This window comes from Sapajus apella, unplaced genomic scaffold, assembly GCF_009761245.1.
Source record: "Sapajus apella isolate SASKATOON/1434 unplaced genomic scaffold, GSC_monkey_1.0 scaffold55, whole genome shotgun sequence".
Lineage (NCBI taxonomy): Eukaryota > Metazoa > Chordata > Mammalia > Primates > Cebidae > Sapajus > Sapajus apella.
The window spans coordinates 11971069-11995291 of NW_022436995.1; the positions used below are offsets into that span (position 1 = coordinate 11971069).

Genomic DNA, 24223 nt, shown 5'->3' on the forward strand with positions numbered 1-24223 from the left:
AAAAAAAAAAAAAAAAAAAAAAAAAAAAAAAAAAGCTTTGGTGTTACAGGGAGGCCTGAGTGAGTAAGGGAAAGTCTGAGGCAGGGAACCCATGTGGGGTCAAATCTCAATCCATTTGCAGCCTCCTTCACTTGCCAGGTGTTGTTGCACACTTGCTGCGTGCTCTGTTCTGTGCTGGATGCTGATGCTTTCCATGAAAATGCTTTCGGCTTGCCTTTGTTAAGCTGCCTGCTGATCTCAGGGGCTTACTGAGGAGTGCTGAATATTGACCCAGATGCAGACGGCCAAATCACCAGGCAGACTCCTCTGCTGGAAGATTGCTGTTCCCCAGATCAGCCTCTGAGTCCAAAAGCCAGCACTCTTTATTTCATGCATTGCTCATTATTTTGACTGCCCTGATTGGCTTGGGCTGCAAATAGCCACTTGCCATGGAGAGCATGAGGCTAGCACAAAAAACCACACCAGGCGCCGCACAGAGACATCTGCTTCTGTTTCCTGTGTTGCACAGCAACACAGGGCCGAATGGGTACCAAGGCACATGCTCTACGTTATTTTCTAGTTATAATGAAGGACAATTTCCATGTGGCTGGTGATGAAAGAAAGAGTCAGGTCAATTTCAGAAGGAAGAGTGTTTCCGATTATGCAGATCACATCCAAATATTTACTTCACTGCATCGTAGTTTTGGCTGGGCCCTGCTTTTGAAGATCATGGAAATGCATCCGGGCCTCCTTTGCACTGCGTTTAGGGAAGATCTGTGCTCAGAGCCTCTTTGCTGGCAGTGGGGAGCCCTGGGTACAACCTGGGATTACCACTCCCTGCTCAAGTTGTGGCACTTGAAACAAATCAATAAGTGGCAAGAAATATAAGTGTGCTTCCAGGAAGAATCAGAGGCTTGTTAGCGCTGGAAGGGACCTCAGCCCTCATTAAGTCCAACCAGCTAATTTTACTGATATGGAAACTGAGGCCCCGAGCCACAGACTGGCTGGCCTCCAATCACAAAGAGAGGGATGGCAGACTTGGGACCAGCCTGCAGGGTCCAGTCCAGAGCTTCCCAGGAGTTCACCCTTTTCTCTTCTTTCATCTTTCTGCATTTCCTGTTTGCTGTTATGCCTCTTTTATTAAAAGTATACAGTATTTCCAGTGGAATCTGCTTAGCTTACATACCATGTGAGGCAGGTCTCAGCCCATGAACGTTTCCTTGTTTCATATGAGAAACTCTGAGTTGGCCTCAGCTTGAATGGCAAAAGTAGAAAGGGTGGTTCAAAATGCAGGAAGTGGAAGGGTAATAACATCATGTGGCTAGAGCACTTGGGGGCTAAGGAAGTAGCAGCCTATGGTACAAGTCCAAAACCTGGAGGGAGAGCTCAGTTTAGTGCTTTCCTCTTTGAGTCACACATACGGGTGTCCAGTGGCCAGTGATTCTCAAACCAGAGGATGCATTCAAGTCACTGGGGAGCTTATTTAAAATGCGTATTCCTGGGCCTTGCCCCAGAGGTTCCTGTTCATTAGGTTTGATGTAGGAGCTAGGAATCTGCATTTCTCAAGTTATATGTCAGGTAGATTGTGCTGCAAACTACCCTGTGGCTCTCACCTTGAGAAGTGTAGCACAGCAGTAGAAGAAATAGGACAGGGGCATGTCTACGTGTTCAGAGTATGCACTCAATAACATACACCTGGAGGAGGATGGTGGAGTTGGTGCGTCTGAGGTCATTTACTGTAAGAATTCTCCAACTGGGAGGACACAGGTATTGAGAGAAAGCCTCAGGTCGAGCTGGAAAGTGCAGAACACAAGACTCAGAACTGCTTAGCTGTTGGGTGGCCGCATGTCAGTGGTGCTTTCCTCTGTGTGGTTCATGTTTTCTCTAAAGCTTGACTTTCTCATTCCTCATGTATCTTGGTCTCCCTTGGCCTCTACTCACTCCTCCTTTTTTCTGGTTTTGTACAAATGCACCATTTAACTGTTCCTGAAGTGCATTTGTAGAACCCGTTTACATAATAATTACTATTGGGGCAATTCTAATCCAATAGTCAAGGCTGAGCATGTTGTGCTCCTGTCTTCCATATTGTGAGGTTCTTACACTGATACTGCAGCTGCTGGCATTAACATGAGTGCTGAATGGTAAGATTTGGGGCCTTTTGCAGTGTGTCGTGTCAGAGTCTAGATAGTTGATCAAGATGTAACATTAAATCATCTGTCTCAGAGAAACCCACAGTGGTAATCCTGAATTTAGATCTGGCTGGAGTTTGGAGAATTCTTTTTTTTTTTTTTTTTTCTTTTGAGACGATGTTTTGCTCTTGTTGCCCAGGCTGGAGTGCAGTGGTGCGATCTTGGCTTACTGCAACCTCCTCCTCCTAGATTCAAGCAATTCTCCTGCCTCAACCTCCCAAGTAGCTGGGATTACAAGCATGTACCACCACACCTGGCTAATTTTTGTAATTTTAGTAGAGACGGGGTTTCACCACTTGGGCCAGGCTGGTCTCAAACTCCTGACCTAAGGTGATCCGCCAGGCTGGGCCTCCCCAAGTGCTGGGATTACAGGTGTGAGCCACCACGCCCAGCCAAGTTTGGAGGTTCTCTATGAAGAGGTCCCACCTCCCCAAGCTCCTGCACAGGCCCCAGGTTGTCCTAGCTGAGCAGCCAGCCATATATGTGTTCCTGCTTTCATTCGCTCTCAGCTTCCTAAAACTTTGTTCTCAGGGCTGCAACTCCAAGGTGTATTTTTGAAACGTTTGCTTTAGAGTGTTGACTTGGTTATGTGGCTAAAACCAAACCTACTTTTTCCAGTCTCTCTTAGAATGAGACTTTACAATTTCAGACTTTGCATGTGACTCATTTTCTATGAAGAACAGATGGGAGGTTTATTTTGCAGAAAGAGAATCAGAAACCAGTGAAACCTTACATGATTTCACATTAGTACAGAAACCAAATCCATTGAAAACATTGAGAGCTGTTCCTGGTTATGAATTTACTGGTGGCGATGAGAAATTTCCAGGGTTTTCTGTGACAAGACTATCAACAACTCCTGGTTCACTCTGTGCCCCCACCCTCCACAGTCTGCTCCAAATCTTTCTCCATTTAATCTATTTATTTTTATTTATTGAGCAAGCAATATTGTAACCATGACTGAAATTTTTTAAATTACAAGAAAACTTACCCTGAGTCCAGCTTCAGTAACAGATCGTATGTTTTCATTTTCCATGTCCCCTTCCAGGCTCTGTTCCTACACTACAGAATCTTTACATTATTATAATCATGGTATCGTTACAAGTTTACATTTGACATTTTTCACGTAATATTGTATTACAAGACTATTTCCATATTGCTCTGTATCGTTAATGATTATGATGTTTCGTGAAGTCATTTGACTCTCATTTATTTGACCATCCTTATATTTTGGTGGTTTGTGTTCATTTCCCTTAAAAAGGCCATGATGAAATAAACCCCATCCAGAACCTCTCCTGCTCTTCTCAAAGCCTGCCTGCTCTCTCTCCTGTCAGCCTCCGATTCACTCAGACCCATCATGTTTCATGGAGACCATGGTTCTCTAGTTACTCTGGCTGTGGTCAATTACAATTGCTAAATGACTGTTTCTGCCCTGGGCTTCCGTAATCATGAGGATTCTGCCAAGTCCAGACCACCTCTCCCAGCCTTTGCTCATCCCTGTAGCTGCTTTCTGTCCTCCAAGTCCTGTGCCAAAGGCAGACCCAGATTATTTCACATTATCTTGATTACCACATTTTATTATAATATTTGCAATCATTTAGATCAGGGGTCCTGAAACCCTGGGCTATGGACCAGTATTGGGCCACAGCCTGTTAGGAACTGGGGTGCACAGCAGGAAGAGACTGGCAGGCCAGTGAGCATTACCTCCTGAGCTCCACCTCCTGCCACATCAGCAGCGGCATTAGATTCTCATAGGAGCACGAACCCTATTGTGAACTGCGCATGTGAGGGATCTAGGTTGTGCTCCTTATGAGAATCTAATGTCTGATGATTTGAGATGGAACAGTTTCATCCTTAAACCATCCCTACTCCCCCACCACCCCATCTGTGGAAAAACTGTCTTTCATGGAACTGGTTCCTGGTGCCAAAAAGTTGAGGACCACTGATTTAGACCTGATTTAGCGTTCTTTACTGCAAGCAAATAGACACTAATGTCAGCAATAGGGAATTTACAGGACCGAGTCTAGGAAGCAGGTGGGAAGTGAGGCATATTAGAGAACAATAGCACAGGAATGGTCTCAGCATAAACAGCGGGTTCAGAAGAGTTGCTGCGGGAGCCAAGGACCCCAAACCATGTAGTTCACTGGTCATTTTGCTGGAGATTCAAATTCCAGGGAAGAAGTGTCCATTGACCCACATTGCCTACCTTGGCTTTAGCTGGTAGGGCCCAGAATACATTCCCACCACATTTAATCCAATGTGGAGAGATGACCAAAGACCCAGGGAAAGGGGAATGCTGCCCCATGAAGACACCTTCCCATGGATGTGTATTTATGCAAATGTCCCTGTCTAACATCAACCAACACTTCCATAGAGCTCACCCCAAAATGTGGTCAGTTAGGGCATCCAGCTCCACATGCAAAGTCTTTGGGGGTATTCCAGTTTCCCTCTAACACTGTTACAGTCTCCTGTACAGCCCAAGTTGAGTTAAATGGTAAGGGGACTACACTGCTTCTCTAACAGCTCTGGAGGTCATTTCTTTCTTTTTCTTTTCTTTTCTTTCTTTCTTTTTTTTTTTTTGAGATGGAGTCTCTCGCTGTCACCCAGGCTGGAGTGCAGTGATGCAATCTCAGCTCACAGCAGCCTTCGCCTCCCGGGTTCAAGCGATTCTACTGCCTCACCCTCCTGAGTAGCTGGGATTACAGATGCCCATTACCATGCCCAGCTAATTTTTATATTTTTAGTAGAGATGGGATTTCATCATGTTGGCTAGGCTGGTCACAAACTCCTCACCTCAAATGATCCACTCTCCTCAGCCTCCCAAATTGCTGGGATTACAGGTATGAGCCACCATGCCCGGCCCTGGATGCCATTTCTTTTTCCTGCTGCCTGGATCATGCCCCATCATAGTATCAAGCAGTAATTTTTACATGAGGAGGGGAATATCAGGTTTGGGGGATTTTATCCAAAATACATGGCCCCCTTGACCGTAGCCTCACCCCATGCAGGGCAGGTCATAATCTCTGGGGGAAGGGTCATGGCATGGTATGTGTGCTTTGAACAAGCTCTTCTAATTCTGTTATGTTACCCTGACACCTACCTCCCTACCGTGACACCCACCCCCATCCTTTAAAACCTCCAGTGAAGCAGAGAGGGCACTTTGATTCTGGGGTCGGGTCTGTGTCTTACACATTATAAAACTTTTGAATGGTGATGTGCAGTCGCCCAATGAAGGACAAAATGGAGATTTCCTCTGCCCCTGCTGGGGGGCTGGGGGCGTGTTAGATGCCTTACTTAGCTATTTCATTTCACCTACCAAGCAACACTAGCAGATTTGCATTATTTTATCTCAGATATATTTTCAAAGCTCACATCATCCATTAGACCACGTGGACACTCTGAACCTCAGGGACTGCATCTGCAAAATGGAAATATACTTCCTTGAAATGAATCTTGTGAGTACCAGACAGAGGGTTTGTGTTAAAGCAGTTAGGGCAGGTAAGGGGTATTTTTGCTTATCCACTGGGCTGCTTCTGTCTGTAATCCTCCAGTGTATCTCTTCCCTTCCCTCAGTGGCAGACCTTACCTCTTTCATAGAAGGCTAAAGCCATTCAACGTGAACTTCACCCTCTGCTCCTTTCCTTACATCAGCATGTTGTTTTCCATAATGGTAGATCTCTTTTGTTTATTTTCTTTTTGTGATCATTTAAATAACTTTATCCTAGATGTTCTTGGGACCTACCTACCAGTCTATGGGTGATATGGTTTGGCTGTGTCCCCACCCAATCTGATCTCGAATTGTAGGTCCCACAATTCCCATGTGTTGTGGGAGGGACCTGGTGGGAGGCAACTGAATAATGGGGGCAGGTCTTTCATGTGCTATTCTCCTGATAGTGAGTAAGTCTCATGAGATCTGTTGGTTTTATAAAGGGGAGTTTCCCTGCACAATTTACCTCTCTTGTCTGCTGCCATGTGAGACATGCCTCTCACCTTCTGCCATGACTGTGGAACTGAGTCCAATAAACCTCTTTCTTTGGTAAATTGCCCAGTCTTGGGTATGTCTTTATCAGTAGCACGAAAAGGGACTAAAACTATGGGTATAAAGTCATTTAAACGCAATCACTCCAATTGTCGTGACCTTCTGTTCACATGTACACAGTGCAGAATCTTAACCTTCCCCAAGGTCATTCTAAGCATTGCTGGAAATCACAGGAGGTATCCTGGGTGCTCATGAACTGTTATGAGTTTTTTGAACTCCAGAAATAAACTCTAAGCCTCAGTTTTTCATCTGTAACAGGAGAACAATGGTAGCTTCTTTAGGTGGATGTTTTGAGGATTAATTAGATAATATGTATAAAATAATTGGCCTTTGATTGGCCTGAATTGTGTTACGAAATAAGTGGGTGTTATTGCTGTCATTGTTAAACACCTGCTAATAGGCCTTGCCAGCTGCTCCAAGGTGTGAATGTGATCCCCAGGGCAACTGGCCAGTATAGGAAGTTGGTGAAGGGTGGGTGATGAGGGCACACTGCGTTCTGCCTTATCATTCCTGTTGCCTTGTTTGATGGGAAAAGGTTTTCTAGTTGGGCTCTGTTAGTTGTCAGTGTCAGAAAACTACTCATATTAGATTGAATCATAGAAAAGTATTAAGTATATGAAATTGCATTTCTGTAGATCAAAAATGGTCAAATATCAGTGATTTCTTATGTTTCAACTGAATGCTTAAAGAGTGATATCAACAAATACGTTTATTCTCTTGCACTGTCCTATTTCTCGTTTTGTTTTATTCATTAATATAGTGAAAAAATATACGGAGAGCTGTCCATTTTAACAGATATAAATCTACCTCATCCTACCAGATAAATCACATTCCATTGTTTGGGTAGATTAGATTTCGTTTTACCCAAGCTCCTATTTATGAACATTTAGATTGCTTCCTTTTTTTTTATTGTTGTTCTTATAAAATATGACGCAATATAAGTCTTTATGTATACATAGAACTTTATACAGTATTTTTTAGTATATCCGTAAGATAAACTACTAGAAGTAGAGCTGCTGGTGGAAGAGAATGTGCATTGGAAATTGTGATAGGTATTGCAAAGTTCTCTCCCAAGAAGTTGCCCAAATTTAGATTCTAATCAGCAGTGAACATTCTTGCCATATCAGTATTGTGAAACTTTATAAAATGTGCCAATCTAATGGGTTGAAAATGAAATTTTGGTGCTTTACTTTGCATTATTTTCACTATATGTGACATTGCACAATTTTCCTATGTCATTTATTTCCCTGTTGTGTATAGTCAGCTTGAGCTGCTGTAACAAAACACCATAGATTGGGTGCTTAAGCAACAGGAATTTATTTCTCATAGTTCTGGAGGCTGGAAACTCCAAGATCAAGGTGTTGAGCGATTTGGTTCCCTGGCGAAGGTTCTCTTCCTGGCTTGCAGAGGGCTGCCTTCTCCCTGTGTTCTCACACGGTGGGGTGGGGAGTGCGGCTAACAGAGGAGACGGAGAAAACTGGTTACTTTTCCTCACTCTGGTCTCTCTTCCTTTCCTTATAAGAACATGAATCCTATCATGGGGGCCTCACCCTTATTACCTCATCTAAACCTAGTTACCTCCCAAAGGCCCCACCTCCAAATACAATCATCCTGAGGGTTCGGGCTTCAGGATATGAATGGGGGTGGGACACATTCAGTCCATAACACCTGTGAACCACCTGTTCATACCTTTAGGTTATATTTCAAAACAGGTTTTTTTGCCTCAGTCTTCACATGGCAGTATATATTGAGGACGGGGCAGCACGCTGGAAGGTTATAAAGCTTTGAGGTTCAATTATTTTTGTCTCTTGCCATGATTTATTATGTGGTTTTGCTGTCTGTCACTAGCAGAGGTCCTGCTAGTTCATCCTAATTTTAGGAATATTATGTCTCAAAACACTTGAAAGTTATCCCATCTTGCATCTTGCCTTATAGAGAACTCCTTGACTGTCAGAACAGAAGAAGGGGAGAGGGTTTTTAGGAGGATCAGGAACGAGTGGAGGGAGGATGGGAGGTTGAGGCAACTAGCAGGCTAACATCCTGAGCCGTCATCTCCTCATTTTTTCTTTGATTGGCTTTTTCTCCCTTTCTTTTTCTTTCTGTTTCCCCTCCTTCCTTCCTTCCTTTCTGTTTTTCTGTGGGTTTTTTGTTTGTTTGTTTGTTTGTTTGTTTCTGGGGGCATACTATAAAAATACAATTCTGGAGCATGCCGTTGATTTCCCACCATGGGGACTCGTGTGGAATTTCAAGTCGTTCACCATAATTGGACTGTAGAGAATTCTTATGAACAGAATAGGACAGAATGTGGTTCATGTTTTCTTTCCCCAGGGACCCTGCCCAGTTTGGCAATAGGAAACTAAATTAAGGATGGGATTAGTTCTAGGAATTGGATTTTGAGTATAGCTGCATGTCTAATGCAACTGTTATAGGCAGTGTCTTAGTTATCTGTGTGAATGAGAGATCAGGAGGTGGTGGATACGTGAAATCCCCAAATGGGCCAGAAACATATTTCTGCATTTGTTCATTTATCCCAGTTATCCTTCCACTAGAACAACTATCGAAGTGGTTTTATTTCTACTTATTTTAACCTTCTGTTTTCTACCAACAACATAGACAGGGAGGCCACATGCTGCAGGGGGAAAAATGAATACTAGACCAGGAGTCAGGAGACATCAGTTTTAGTCCCGTCTGTGCCCTGCACTAGTCTGAGACCGAAGACAAGTCATAAAGTCTCTTACGGTCTCAGTTTCTTCCCCGTTAAGAGGAGACACATAACGTCAACCTCTCCGGGTGGCTGGGAGAGCTGAGGGGCCCTGGAAAGTACAACTGGCACTAGGGCTGCCTGTGGTGCAGAGCCGGGCCATTTGCACATGTGCCATCTGCGCAGCATGGGACACAGAGGAGGAGTGCAGCCCATGCTGTTCCATTTTCCTTTCTTGTTCTCCAGGTATGAGCACATTCCCATAATGAATCACCACAAACTGGATTGCTTAAAACAACAGACATTCACTCTCTTGAAATTCTGAAGACCAGCAGTTCAAAATCAGTGTCACTTGGGCCACGCTCCTTCCAAAGTTACTAGGGGAAGAATCCTTCCTTGCCTCTTCCAGCTTCTGGTGGCTCCAGGCATTCCTTGGCTTGTGGCCGCACCACTCCAGTCTCTGCTTCGGGGGTCACACCGCTTTTGTGTCTGTGTCTTCTCTTCCATGTCTTATAAGGACACTTGTCATTGGATTTAGGGCCCACCTGGCTTACTTAGGATGACCTCTTCTTGAGGTGAGCTATGGTGTCTGGCACCGAGTAGGTGCCTGAACAATTACAGTTATGACTGTGACTCCCATTTCCTCCTTTGAGGTCTTTTCAGTTCTCCCCACCCTCACCCGGCGGGTCAACCAGTCCGTTCCAAGAGCCTCCCACAACCTTGTACTAGCTGCATACAGCTCATCTGCTGCGGGATCCAAGCCACTTGTGTGGACCTGTGGTGCATTTCTCCTTGTCTTCTGGGCCTGGCTCAGTGCTGGCATGCAGCTGGTGCTCAGAGCATGTCTGCATAATGAACAAACCATCGTGTGCTTGCTCTTGGCATGGAGACTGGCATAGTAGATCTGTGAAATGACCAGTCTAAATGAGGTGTAGATCACTGTTTGGATAGAGCTTTTGAACCTTCTGCCATTTTTCACTTCTTCTGAGTCACTATGGCAGCAGAGACATTAGTACGATTACTAACAAAACAAATATTTGTTGAGTGCCAAGCTCTCTGCTATGCACACGGATGTCCTAACTTAAATCTCCTTACAGCTTATGAGGTAGGTACTGGTACTATTCGTCTTTAAAGCACAGTGAGCCTCAGAGAGATTCAGAAACTTCCCGGTCACACTGGTAGGAAATGGTGGCAAGGGTGTGACCTTGGGCAGCCTGGTTCTAAAGCCGTCGCCTCTCAACCACTGTGAACCGTTCCTTGCCTTTCCGGCTGGGAGACACAGGGCATGCCTTCTTTGCAATTTATGGGAAGTCCAATCCCTCTGGCGGGAATCCAGAAGACCCGAATTGGAGGCAAGGGGGACTCCAGAAACCGCATAAGAGGTGAGGGCACCATGCACTTGGCGCTCTCCAAGGCCATGACACCCAAAGCCAGGAGCACATGATGGCTTTTGCGGGCCCTACGCACTTTTGCCTTCGCGGGACCCTCTTTCCTCCAAAAAGCGACTCTAAGCCTGGCTGGATTGTGTTAATACTCATCTTTGAAATAGACCCTGTGCCTACTTATGGCTGATGCATAAGTCGGCCCTGCTCAAAGCCTTTCCGGTGAAGCGAGGATTGGCTTTCTGGTCCCCTAACCCACCTCTGTCTCCGCAGGTCCCACAGCGGATGGCGGCAGAGGGCGCCCCCGGGGACGGTGGCGGCGGCAGCGGCGCCCCGGGAGTGTGGGGCTCCTGGGGCCCCTGGTCCGCCTGCTCGCGGAGCTGCAGCGGCGGCGTGATGGAGCAGAAGCGGCCCTGCCTGCCCCTCTCCTACCGGGTGCGCAGCGGCCCGCGGCCCAGTACCCCCGCGCGCACCTTCGTGGACCACGTGGTGTCGGCCGTGCGCACGTCGGTGCCACTGCACCGGAGCCGGGAGGAGCAGCCAGCCCTGGCCGGCTCGGATGCTAGCCGCCAGGGCCCAGCCATGCTGCGGGGCAGCCGGCACCCACAGCCCCACAGCCGCGAAGTCACCACGGACAGAAGGTACATGCCTGCCCCTGCCTATGTGCCTCCCACCTCCTACCCCGCCCTGTCGCTGTCTTTGTCCCTGCCCCTCCCTGCCCCTGCCCCGGAAGCTGCTCTGCACCACAGACTTCACAAGATTTTGCAGCCTTGTAAAGCGTTGAGGCCACTCCCACCTCACTCTGTGGTTCTGAATAATCTTCAAAGCAGGCTAATTCTGAGAATGCTCTTAGGAAGAATTTTAGGGAGGCCTCCTAGAGTGGTGAAAGGAGGAGAGGAGTGTTGTCTGGTGCCAGGAAGGAGAGGTCCTCAGGCTGTGTGGATTAGAGCTGAAAACACAAGACAAGAAGACGTCCGTCTAACCCAAGAGCTGATATGAGTTGCCAATCCTGGGATAAATTGAATGTTTGGAGTCTCAGAATACTCGAAAACTGTAGGCTTCCAGATTCTGTGAACTTTTCTAGGAAGTTTCTCCAAAGTTTTTTGAGTCAACACACTGGTCTGTGGATATGTCTAATTAAGGACCTAAACTGTGTTTTGGAGTCAATAAAATGTAAACTTTAGAAATGGCATAGTGTCATCAAAATAGCAGTACAGCTCTAAGAAGCATGAATGTGTCACACTAGGCAGTGCCCTGGGAAAGGTAGGAATATAGGTGCTGAGAAGAGCCTGTTAGTGAGTGAAGCAGTAGATATTAACAGATCACTCTGCATTCATCCGACAGTGTTTGCTTGGTATCTTAGTGCACAGGTCCCTGATAGATCCTGGGAGAATATTAATGCAAAAACAGTAACAAAAAACAAATAAACATGGACAAGAACACAAAATGTAAGATGTGCTCTTTGTGATTAAGAAATGTATAATTCATTTGTCAGGCCGTGTTAATCCCAGCAGGCAGGGCCTGAGCTTATAAGGTGGGCTGCCTCGCCCTTCTTGCCCATTTGTAGTTCAGCATCAGTCTCCACGGCCAGCCTTTTCCAGTATGACCACTTGCTGCATGAGAGTCCATCTTAGCCGAGTGATGTAAGCTGTCACTGCCAGCCGCCTGCAGGTGGAAAGGAGATGCAACCCATCCACCGTCCCCAGCCACATGCTCTTGACCTTGTGCAGTAGGGGTTTGGAGAGAGAGAGGACCATTTCAGGAAGAAGGGTATTTTAGCTGAATTCTGAAGGGAGCCACGTTTGAGTAGATAGAAGAGAAGAGCGAAGAACAGTGAACTCCAAGATCTAGCATGGAGGGGGAAGGAGAGAGGCAGCCCCGAAAGGATGCTTCCTTCTCTCTCTCTCTCTGCATGGAAACCTGAGCACCCTCCAGTACGAACTCTGTGGCTGAGGGTCTGCTCCTAAAGCTGGAGGCTTGATGTACGTTGTCTCTTTCGATCCCAGTCACAAACCCATAATAGCATAGCTCCATAGTCCCTTAGTTTTTTTTTGTTTGAGACAGTCTTACTCTGTCGCCCAGGCTGGAGTGCAATGGCGCCATCTGGGCTCACTGCAACATCTGACTCCCAGGTTCAAACTGTTCTCATGCCTCAGCCTCCCGAGTAGCTGGCCCAGGATTACGGATGTGCACCACCATACCTGGAAACTTTTGTATTTTTAGTAGAGAGGGGTTTTGCCATGTTGACCAGGCTGGTCTTGAATTGCTGACCTCAAGTGATCTTCCCACCTCGGCCTGCCAAAGTGCTGGGATTACAGGCATGAGCCACTGTGCCCGGCCCATAGTTCCGCATCTAAAATGCTTATGGCCAATGTGTTTTGGAATTCAGAACTGTCCAGATTTTAGAAAGGTAATTCAGGCATTTCACATGTTAATGGCATTTCTTCTGTAGTATGGGGCGGCATCCCATAATCAAACACATTATTATTTCTGCAGTGAAACATATGGATGTTCTCACCAAGCAGGATAAAACCAAAACACCATAAATAGCCTGATATCAGTTAAGGTCAGGTTTGTTGGCCAATGAGTTTTGTCACCAAACTGACAAAAATCTGAAAAGAAATGACAAAAACTTAGTTTTCAAAACTCTTAATTTTAGAATTGCAAATTTATAATAGCTAAGGTTTATTAAATGTCCATACAAGTACTTTTCTTTTTTTTTGGTTGGGGGGACGGGATATAGTCTGGCTCTGGTGCCCAGGTTAGAGTGCAGTGGCACGATCTTGGTTCACTGCAACCTCTACCTCCTAGGTTCGAATGATTCCTCTGCCTCAGCCTCCCTAGTAGCTGGGACTGCAGGCATGCACCACCATGCCTAGCTAATTTTTGTATTTTTAGTAGAGATGGGGTTTCACCTCATTGGCCAGGCTGGTCTCGAACTCCTGGCCTCGAGTGATCTGCCTGCCTTGTCCTACTGAAGTGCTGGGATTACAGGGATGAGTCACCATGCCTGGCCTCCCCAGGCACTATTCTTAGCACTTTACACTCTTTGGATGGAGCTTTTGATGACCCTTTAAGAGTGTTGCTAATAGCATCTTCATTTTAGAGGTGAGGAAATGGAGTCAGGCTTGAAACCCAGGCAGTATGGCTCTAAGGACCTGATGAAGCCGATGTTACACTTGAGGAATTGGAGGACCTAGAGTCAGTGGACAAGCTGAGATTTGAAGGTGGTGTCGCTGACCCCCAGATTCCTGCAGTACTCATCCTCCTGTGGGCTCCAGCGGAAGGGATGGAGGGCTAGCCTTGGGTGGGACCTGAGTGGGAAAGGGGCTTCTCAAAAGCCTCTGTGGTTGAGGACCTAGAAGAGCTGCCTGAGGGCCAGATTCTTGTTGGCCACAGGCCTGTGCTGCAGGCATTCTGCCTGTTCATTTTGGCAGCAGGAAATTCTTTTCTTCAAATGTATTGGCAGGGGCTAGTTACTGTTTACTATGAAGTTCCTGTGAGTTTTTATCATGCTCTTGTCATTTGACAGTTTCTGATGAAATAATCCAAATATTAGCCTGGGAGGCCTGTGCTGCCTACAAATGTCATGCTCTTCCCAGCTGATGAAAATCACATTTGCTTATATTTATCAGTCATTAGGTACTTGCATAGTATATTTAACCCCAAGGAGAAATGTCAGCATGTTTTCAGGATGGCTCTCTGCTCCGTTCCCTGTTTCAGGTTTGAGGTTTGAGGCAAAGGCTGTAGGAGTTTTGATGTTTAAGAAATTGCTAGGTTGCTCTGCTAGGCAACAGGAAACTTAATTGGAGTCCGATAACAAAGGAAACTATTCAACCTTCCACCAGATGTTTATTAAACATCTACTATGTTGTAAGGCCCTGGGACCTACACAAAGGTGAATAAAAGCCAGGTGGTGGGACCTCATGGCTCTTACTGACAGCCTAGAACAGTTGTTTGCAAAATTGCTATATATATATATATATTTTTTTTTTTTTTTAAGCAGAAGAATCCTTTCTGCTAAATCAATCTTAGATGGAGGCTCAGCTTGTATAATGACACATGTAAAATCTGTGTTGCTCCGGTTGAACCCTCAGGTATTGCTATAGAAACCAGGGGTCAAGATCCAATGCAGCAGTGGTTTTCAATCTTGATGGACCATTAGAATTTTTTGTCCATCTTTTAGAAGCTCTGACACCCATGTCACACTCCAAACCATCAGAGTCTCTAGCGGCCACCCTCAGATGTTGGTATGATTCCAACCCAGCCAAGTTTGGGAAGCACTGGTCTGGATGAAGCTCTTTGGAGACTCAAGTTTCCATGGGAAAGATTTTGGGAATCAAATATTGTCTAGCAGGATTTTCCAAGCTTGGTGAGCATGTATCAGAATCCCTTGCCATGGAGTGGGTGGCTTGTTAAAAAGAGAGCTGCCAAGTCCCCACCATCTCCCATGCCTGATGGGGATTCTGAATTGTAGGTCAGTTATATGTCATACGTATCTTCATTTTAAATGATTCTGATATACCCTGGAGTTGGAGAACCACTACTCTAAAGGATTGGAAAAGACGCACATGTAAATGCCTTCAATAGAAGGCAGGCTGGTGAAATAGTCATGATGGCGGCTCCCATGTCGGAGCGTGTCTTATGTGCAGGCATTCTTTCAAATGCATGACGACGTTTACAGTTCACACCACCCTGTGAGGCAGAAACTATTATTCACATTTTACAAACAATGAAACCGAGGCTTGGAGGAATGAAGTGACTTGCTCAAGATTACCACTTGAGAAGAAGCAGCACTAGAATTCAAACAGAGGTCGGCCAGAGTCTGGCACTAAGGCTTTTCACTGAAATGGGTTTTCTGAAAACGAAGCAGCTGTTCATTTTCTGAACACACCAGCCAGTGTGTTCAGAAAAGCTGCTTGGAGGTTGGGCTATCCGAGCCGTGTCTTGACAGATGGATGGGATTTAACAGTGAAGGCTTAAAATGAGCTGCATCTCTTCTATGTGGTGTTCAGCTCCTTTAACTAGGGGAATCTGAAGGGATAGAGGCAGGACTCTGGGCAGCACAGACTGGGTGCAACCAAGATCCTAGGGTCTGCGCTTCCTGCTCTCTGCCCTTTCTTAATGTGGCTTGCTCAGAAAAGTCTTCCACAAAGGGTGGCATTCCCTGTGATTTAGTCAGGTCAATGGCAGCCTGGGGAGGTTCCAGGCTAGGGGGTTCAGGGTAATCTTCTTTGCATCTAATCCTAGACATCACATGAGTTCAAAAAAAATTAGAAGTCACAGTCTTTGTTCTTGGGGGCCTTTCACTTTGGTGGTAGATGAGGGCAAAGCCACAAAACAGTGCCCATCTTGGGAGACAGCAGAGATGTGACCAGAGTTCAGGAAGAAGGAATCCCTGTGGGATGGAACAGTTAGGAAGACTACACAGAGCAGGTAAGATTTGAAGCTGCCCTTGATGAATAAATCGAATTTACTTAGCTGGAATATATCCAGAAACTTCTTGAGTTCACTTGCTTCCATAGCAGGCCTTTGACTCATTAAAACAAGCACACACATAGTATAAATCCTACTCTAAAAAGCCTCAAAAATAATGTCAATCTTCATTGGAGCTCTTCCAAGGATTCAGAGCTTAGGAAAGTTAAACTTCTCTGAGCCTCAGGGAACTTCATCTTTCAAATGAGAGCAATAATAATACCTATCATGTGGGGTTGTTGAATAATTCAATGAAATAATACATTCATATCACCTGTCCCATGGTGGCTGCTCATTAAATACACTCATATTGTCTGGCCCCTAATGGACACTCATAGTGGTCGCTGTAACTCCCATTATGGGTCTAAAGGCTGATATTAGATAGTGTGTTAGAGAGCGTTTCAGTTAGAACTCAAATGCAGCTGAAGGGATCAGGTGAACTGGGGCCACTCAGAAAGACAGGGAGCCAGGAACTGAGCTCCCGTTCAGAGGAGCAGGACTGTGGGTAGCACAGGATGGGTGCAGCCAAGACCCTAGGATCTGTGCTACCTGCCCCCTGCCCTTTCTTAATGTGGCTTGTTCAGAAAAATCCTCCACAAGGCGTGGCATTCCCCTGTAAGTTAGTTAGGGCAATGGCAGCCTGGGGAGGTTCCAGGCTTGGGGGTGCAGCCTTCTGGCCTTGGCCAACAGATTCCATAATGGCACTCAACCAAGTCTTCTTTCACTCCAGGCCCAAGGCTGTGTCCCTGTGATGGCTAAAGGGGAAGGGGTGAGTAGGGAATGCGGGTGTTTAGGTGAGTCTTACAAAGCATGCCGCAGTGTAGCAGCTCACACCTGTGAAACTGAAGATACTCCTTGGTAGGAGAGGCTTCCCCCTCAGTTTCTGGAAATGGATACCTGTAGACTAGAGGGTGCTGGAAGGAGCCCCTGTTACTTTAGGACCCCCTTCACCTTTTCGTCCTCCAATTATTTTATTGTGTTAAAATACACGTAACATAAAATTGACCATCTTAACCATTTTTAAGCATGTAGTTCAGTGACATTGAGTATATTTACGTTGTTATGCTTCTATCGCCACCGTCCAGTCACAGAACTGTTTTTATCTTTCAAAACTGAAACTGTACCCATGAAACAATCACTTTACATTTCTTCCTTCCCCCACCCCAGCCCTTAGCCAACCATCATTCTACTTTTTTCCTCTATGATTTAACTACTCTTAAGTATCTCATGTAAGTGGAATGATACAGTATTTGTTTTTTGGGTTTTTTTTTTTTTGTGACTGGCTTATTTCACTCAACATAATGTCCTCAAGGTTTATTCCATATTGTAGCATATGTCAGAATCTGCTTTTTTAGGGCTGAATAATATTCCATTGCATGTATATACCACATTTTGCTTATCCTTTCATCCATCAGTGGACATTTGGGTTGCTTCCACACTTTAGGAATTGTGAATAACAGTGCTATGAACATGAGTATTTTCAGTTGTTTTGGGTGGAAATTGGGAAGTGGAATTGCTGGATCATAGGATAATCATATTTTTCGTGTTTTGAAGAATCGCCATAGTGTTTTCCATAGCAGCTGCACTATTTTGCCTTCCTGCAACAGCGCACGAGGATTCCAGCCTCACCAACACTTGTTATTTTCTGTGTGTGTGTGTGTGTGTGTGTGTGTGTGTGTGTGTGTTTTATAGTGACCATCCTCATGGGTGTGGGGTGGCATCTTATTGTAGTTTGGTTTGCATTTCCCTAAGGATTAGTGATGTTGAACTTTTTGTGTATGTGTTTAATGGCCATTTATGTATTTTCTTTAGAAAAATGTCTGTTCAAGCTCTTTGAAGACCTTCCCTTTTATAACACTGAAAGCAAGGTGGATTTCTTCCCATTCCCAAAATGTCTAGCAAAAATGGCATCCAGAAAGACTCCCTGCGGCCCAGGACCCAAGTACACAACCTTACAGAAATGCGTTGCAAATGTCTGTTGGTCAGTTTCACTCAGCTTCCACAAAGACAGGGTATGCGAGCAGTATCCACTCTTATTTGAGGACTTCAGGTGATTTTTTTCACCACTCTGGTTGCCAAAGAGCCTGTTATCAGGCAGGCTTTCCTTCTCACTGGACTTCCTTACATTCACCTACATTAGCCAGCTTTTCCGGTCATTCATTACATTCATTAACCAGCTGGAATCTGGGGAATGGGATATTTGATGGCTTTAATTCATATTTTCAAATCTGGATTTGAACTAGGCAGTGCCAGGTTGACAACTTTCTTCTCCTGGAGAGAGTTGTGGGTGGCTGGGATGTGAAAGTCTCAACCATGAAAATCATGACCCTGTTCCACTGCGGGGAGCGTATCAATATCCTTCAGGTGTTTGGGGATAGAAAGAGGTTGAGGAGGCTGGGCTTCCTAGAACCTCCCAGAGCAGTTTCCTATATAAATTTTCCTGTACAGCTGATTTCCTGTTGGGAAGGAGACTGGTAGGATGAGGGAAACTCTTGCCCAGGCTAGCAGACCACATCCCAAGAGCAGTTTGTGGCCAGCTCTCACGACTGGGGCTTTGAAATATAGTGCTTTACTAGAATCTAGAAGAACAGGAGATACACACCCTGCAAACCACAGATAGTTACTAGTGCAACTTCTGGAACTGACAGGTTTGATGCTCCGTCTGACTCTGCCACTTGCTGGCTGTGTATCCTGCTGATGTTACTTACATTTTCCCTAGAGGGAATAATAATACACCTACTTTGCTGAGTTGCTGTGAATTGGATAACTCAGACCACATGCTTAGCACAGTATCTCCTAAGTGCTCAGTAAAGGCGTCTCAATGCCTTCCACACGCCAGATGGTTGTTTGGCAGTTGTTAGACGTGCAGAATTTTTATTTATTTATATTTATTTATTTTATTGCATTTTAGGTTTTGGGGTACATGTGAAGAACATGCAAGATTGTTGCATAGGTACACACGTGGCAGTGTGATTTGCTGCCTTCCTCCCCATCATTTGGCATTTCTCCCCATGCTATCTCTCCCCAACTCCCCACCCCCCGTCCCTCCCCTATTTCCCCCCAACACACCCCAGTGTGTAGTGCCCTCCTCCCTGTGTCCATGTGTTCTCATTGTTCAACACCTGCCTATGAGTGAGAACATGCGGTGTTTGATCTTCTGCTCTTCTGTCAGTTTGCTGAGAATGATGGTTTCCAGGTTCATCCATGTCCCTACAAAGGATACAAACTCATCGTTTCTTATGGCTGCATAATATTCCATGGTGTATATGTGCCACATTTTCCCTGTCCAGTCTATCATTGATGGGCATTTGGGTTGGTTCCAGGTCTTTGCTATTGTAAACAGTGCTGCCGTGAACATTCATGTGCATGTGTCCTTATAGTAGAACGATTTATAATCCTTTGGATATATGTCCAGTAATGGGATTGCTGGGTCAAATGGAATTTCTATTTCTAAGACCTGCAGCATTTTATATTGTCTTCATTGCAACCTGTGTGACAGATGTGTAGCATCCTCATTTATGGATGACAGACTCAAGGGTCAGGGAGTAAATATCTCCTTCAAGGTCACGCAGAAGGCAAGCAAGAGGGCACAAGCCTGTGTGGCATCCTGCTCCTTTTAGACTTTCTTTTCTAGAAAGCCTTTTTCCAAGTGAAAGGGAACACTCGTTAATTTAGCTAAGTTTGATAAACTAACACCTCTTTGCGATGGAAAATGAAATATTTCTCCAGTATTTATCCCAAAGCTTTTAGTGTCATATAGCAACACTGAAACTGGCTCCACTGTGGACTCCAAAAGCCCAGAGGAAACACTGCTAGCTGTTGCTTGAAGCTGGCCCTGCAAAGTCTTCTCATAGTTATTTGCTGTTAAGGCTGCGTCCAGATCTCAGGGCTTAATTAATAGAGATTACTTGGACATTGCTTTTTTTTTTTTTTGAGACAGAGTTTTGCTCTTGTTGCCCAGGCTGCAGTGCAATGGTGCCATCTTGGGTCACCGCAACCTCCACCTCCCGGGTTTAAGTGATTCTCCTCTCAGCCTCCTGAGTAGCTGGGATTACGGGTGCATGCCATCATGCCCGGCTAATTTTGTATTTTTAGAAGAGACAGGGTTTCTCCATGTTGGTTAGGCTGGTCTCAAACTCTGAACCTCAGGTGATCCACCCATCTCGGCCTCCCAAAGCACTGGGATTATAGGCATGAGCCACCGCGCCCAGCCGGACATTGCCTTTTTTAAAGTTTTGTTTTCATTTTAATTCAGCCAGTATTCTTTGTGTATTTCCTTTGGGCCAGGCACTGTGCTAGACACAGGAGGGATAGACAGGTGAAAGAGGCATGGTTTTGGTTTTCCATGACCTCCGACCTCCGTGTCTGATGAGGAAACAGCTCAGGTATGAACACCTAAGGGAATGTGGTGAGTGCTCTACCTGGACGATGAGCTGAAGGCTATAGGAGCAGAGCAGTGGGACTGATTCTTGGGAAATCAAGGTCACTTCATGGTGGAGGGTACTTTCTCGAATGATCAGTTTGCATTTTTTAGGTAGAAAAGTTGGGAAAGAGCTGGGAAAGCCTCGGTGCTGCTGGGGGATGCTGTGGTTTGCCGACACAAAGTGGAGAAATGCTCCTTATCCTTGAGGGGCTCATGCTGGTGGGGTGGCGTAGGAAGACAAGCAGATATGTACAAGAGCAAGTGCCCGGGGAGGAGAGGGGTAGAGAGCGCAGGACTAGGGGAGCCAGGGAAGGCCTCGGGTGAATAATTGAGCTGCGCTTTGAAAAGGAAAGATTTTAGCAGAGCCCAAGAGTGAGGAGGGCCTTCCCACAAAGAGCAAATTGTCAGGGTGGAGACCTGGAGGCGTGAGTGAGCATGTCATGTTCATAAATGGTCTGGTGAGGCTGGAGCACAGGCTGTAAATGAGGGAGTGTCCAGGCAAGACTGGGGAAGTCCACAGGCTCCTTTCCAGAGAGGAACTTTAAAGCAGTCCTCAGGGGACTGAACGAGAAATTCTTAGAGTAAGACAGCCCCTATAAACACTGATGGCCAACATTTTTTCCATGAGATGATGCATACAGCGTAAAGCCCATCTAAATTTCTCTTTAATGCCCTGTGCTTTTCAACATGATTGGCTATGCCATCTACCACCCTGTCTCTGTTAGTGCAAGAAGCCAGGGTTAATTGTCTGGGGGCTAAGGCTTGACCCTGCCGTTTTGTAACAGGTATATTCGTTTCCCGTTGATGCTGGAAAACTCACTACACACTCAGTTGCTTAAAACAACACCAGTTTATTCACTCACAGTTCTGGAAGTCAGAAGTCTGAAGTCAAGGTGCTAGCAGGACAGCACTCCTTCTGGGGGCTTCGAGGGGAAATCATGCCCGTCCCTTCTCCAGCTTCTAGAGGTTGCCTACATGCCTTGGCTCATGGCCTCTCCCCCATCACTCTGACCTCCTGCTTCTGTAATCTCATCTCTTTCTCTGACTGTTATCCTCCTACCTCCCGCTTATAAGGAGGACCCTTGTGATTACACTGGGCCCACCCAGGTAATCCAGGATAATCCCCCATCTCAAAATCCTTAATTTAATAATCATCACAAAGTCCCGTTACCATATAAGGTAACATTCACAGGTTCTGGGGGTTAGGATGTAGACATCTTTGGAAGCGAGGGGGGACATTATCAGCCTACCTCAAGAGTTCTTGCATTTTGGTGTCTTATGACTACTGAAGCAGTAGGACAATTTCTGTACCCGGAGGACCACCTGCCACTTTTCCCATCCACATTGGTTGTTGTTGATGGGAAATGTACTGATCCTATTTCCAGAAAAACAAAGAAGAGGAAAAACCATGTGTCCCCACCCTACCCTTAAGCATTCTTCTTTAGAAATGCCTATGAAGGACAGTGACAATAACCAAGTTAAGAATAGCAAATGCCCAAGGCAGCCAGTGTAGAATAAAGAGCTTTGTATCCCAAGTTCAGAGTTCAGTCCCCAGCTCTTATGAATGCTTTGATCCTGGAAAAGTCACCTCATTTCTCTGGGCCTGAGTTTCTACATGCATAAAATAAAGAGGTTCTTATTCTAGCCATTAAGGGGTCTTGCTTTTTATTGATGCATCGTTGAGGCCAATTGCTGTTTTAAATGTTCCTGTCATCTTTTCTGCCATCCAGAGTAATGGGAAGAGAAGGTGACTGGGAAACACAGCCCTCAAACACCTTTCTTGTCTTTTTTTTTTCTTTTTTGAGACAAAGTCTCCCTTTGTTGCCCAGGCAGGAGTGCAGTGGCACAATCTTGGTTCACTCCCGGGTTCAAGTGATTCTCCTGCCTCGGCCTCCTGAGTAGCTGGGACTACAGACATACGCCACCACCCCCAGCAAATTTTTGTTTTTAGTAGAGATGAAGTTTCACCATGTTGGTCAGGCTGGTCTCGAACTCCTGACCTCAAGTGATCCGTCTGCCTGGCCTCCCAGAGTGCTGGGATTCAGGCATGAGCTACCATGCCTGGCCTCAAATACCTTTTCAAACATGCTTATGAAATGTGATGGTTTTTCTTCTCTGTAGATGCACTGACATTGTAACTCTTCAAATCCCTCTCTGCACACTTCTGTCTCATGAGTTTTTCTTTAAAGTGTTGTTCACACGTCTGTCCTCCTTTTGCTAATCTCTTCTTGGACAGCTGTCTTCATGGAAGGGATCACTATCTCTTGCCTTGTAGAAATCCCTGGACTGGGACTCATTAGACCCCACTTCCTGCCTCAGCTCCATCATCTGCTAACTGGGTCACCTATGGGAATCACTTAATGTAATCTATAAAATATGAAAAATTGTATGTCCTCTGCCTACCACACAAGGCCTGTTGTGAGGCTCAAACGAGGCAACAGCTGTAAAAGTACTTCGAAAAACATAAGACACCATTCAAAAACAACATGGCTTGATTATTTTATTAACATTGACTAGATAATTTTTGGTGAGACTTGTGTCCCTTTCTGTAACTTGTTGTCTGTGTGTCCATGTTCATGTGTGTGCATGAGTGCATGTGTGTGTATGAGCATATGCGTGTGCTTGCGTATGTTTGCATGTGCACACATGGGTGTATGTGTGTTTGTTTGAAAGGTTCATTCATTTCGAAACAGGATAGCCTGGATCAGGCCTGGATCCCAAGTTTTACCCACCCATTCCCACCTCCCCTGGAAACTGTCCCCGGCTGCAGGTAGGAATCATTTGTTTTTTCAGCTCCTCCTTTCCTGTGCTTTGTTGGAGGCTACTTGCATCTCATCAGTAATAACTTTGGAGCAATATGTTTTTTCTGTCCTGGGGGACCCTAGAGCTCACTGGCCCTCTTCATGATGCTGGATAGGAAAGTTTGCTGTTAATTAAACTTCACAAAGCCACATGCCGATTTGCTGACCCTCAGTCGATACCCAAGGAGTCTTGTTACCTACAGCGGGGCAGAAACCACATAGCAAGAAGGGAAATCTTTGGCCTCATCTGTGTTTCTCCTTGGAAAACCTCCCTGGCCATCCTGGGTAGTTAGCAGAGAAAGCAGATACAAGTGTTTGAAATGCATATTCCTTGTTTTTGGGATGTTCGTTTTCCTACTTCAAGGGGATTTTTGTTTTTTTTAACCTTCCGAAGCAGGAATTTCACTTAGTCCCTGAATTGTGTGACAAGAAGTTACCTGTTGATGCTAAGAAGATAAACGGTGTTCTAATATGCTTTGATTTCTGAATTAGAAACCTTAGCCCTTTTTGGTAACAGAGTTTGTAGCAGAGATAGGCCTGCTGGTATGTACATTTCTGCCTGTAGGTTAGGAAGGATTGGAGCCAGATTTTAAGCTTGAGTTACTCTGATCTCAGACCAGGCTCCAAAGAGCCCTTGTTCATTTCTTGTGGTATTTCATTAAGTGTCAGAAGTATTTCATTAGTTATCAGAACAAAGATCACATTTGCCATAAGAATGCTGCATTGAACTTTCTCCAAGTCATTCATAACTCTGGTTCCAGAAGAAAGATGCGAAGGGCTATGGAAAAAGCCTGACTACAATATGTGTGTCCCAGAAGGGGGATCTCTGTTCTGCGTCTGGAATCCAGCGCACACCTGGTGTTAGCCTGTGATGCCTTCATATGAGGATGGGAGGAAGGAATTTCCTGCCTGTGGGGGTTACTGTCATTTCCTTCAGTCATCCCACCTGCAGAAGCCTGCACATGTTGTTAATTCAGTCAGAGTAATCACAGCCATTTTCTCAGGGCCTACTATGTGCCACATCACTGACATGTACTGTTTGAACCTCAGCCAGCCCCAGCTTACAGAGGACACCGAGCTAGGGTAAAGAATTCCCCAGCATCCTGCTCCAGGAAGGGACAGAAGGGGATTTGAGTGCAGGGTTCCGTGACCCTAACATTCTTGCTCTTCTCACTGCCACCCTGAGCCTACAATGTGGACACAGGAAATTTATGTGTGGTTTAGGGGACAGCTGCTG

At 45.6% G+C, this 24223-nt stretch overlaps 1 protein-coding gene and 1 long non-coding RNA gene across 2 annotated transcripts in view; both read left to right on the forward strand.

Moving 5' to 3' along the window:
• The window catches only part of THSD4 (thrombospondin type 1 domain containing 4), a 661199-nt gene that overhangs the window by 85161 nt on the left and 551815 nt on the right, over positions 1-24223 (forward strand). The window contains exon 4 of the mRNA XM_032244849.1: positions 10561-10928. Coding sequence (XP_032100740.1) covers positions 10561-10928 — 368 coding nt within the window. The remainder of the gene's footprint in view (positions 1-10560; positions 10929-24223) is intronic.
• On the forward strand, positions 14028-21328 carry LOC116527716. Its single transcript, XR_004258685.1, has 3 exons — positions 14028-14039; positions 18006-18008; positions 20209-21328. It is a non-coding gene; the product is annotated as an uncharacterized LOC116527716 (long non-coding RNA).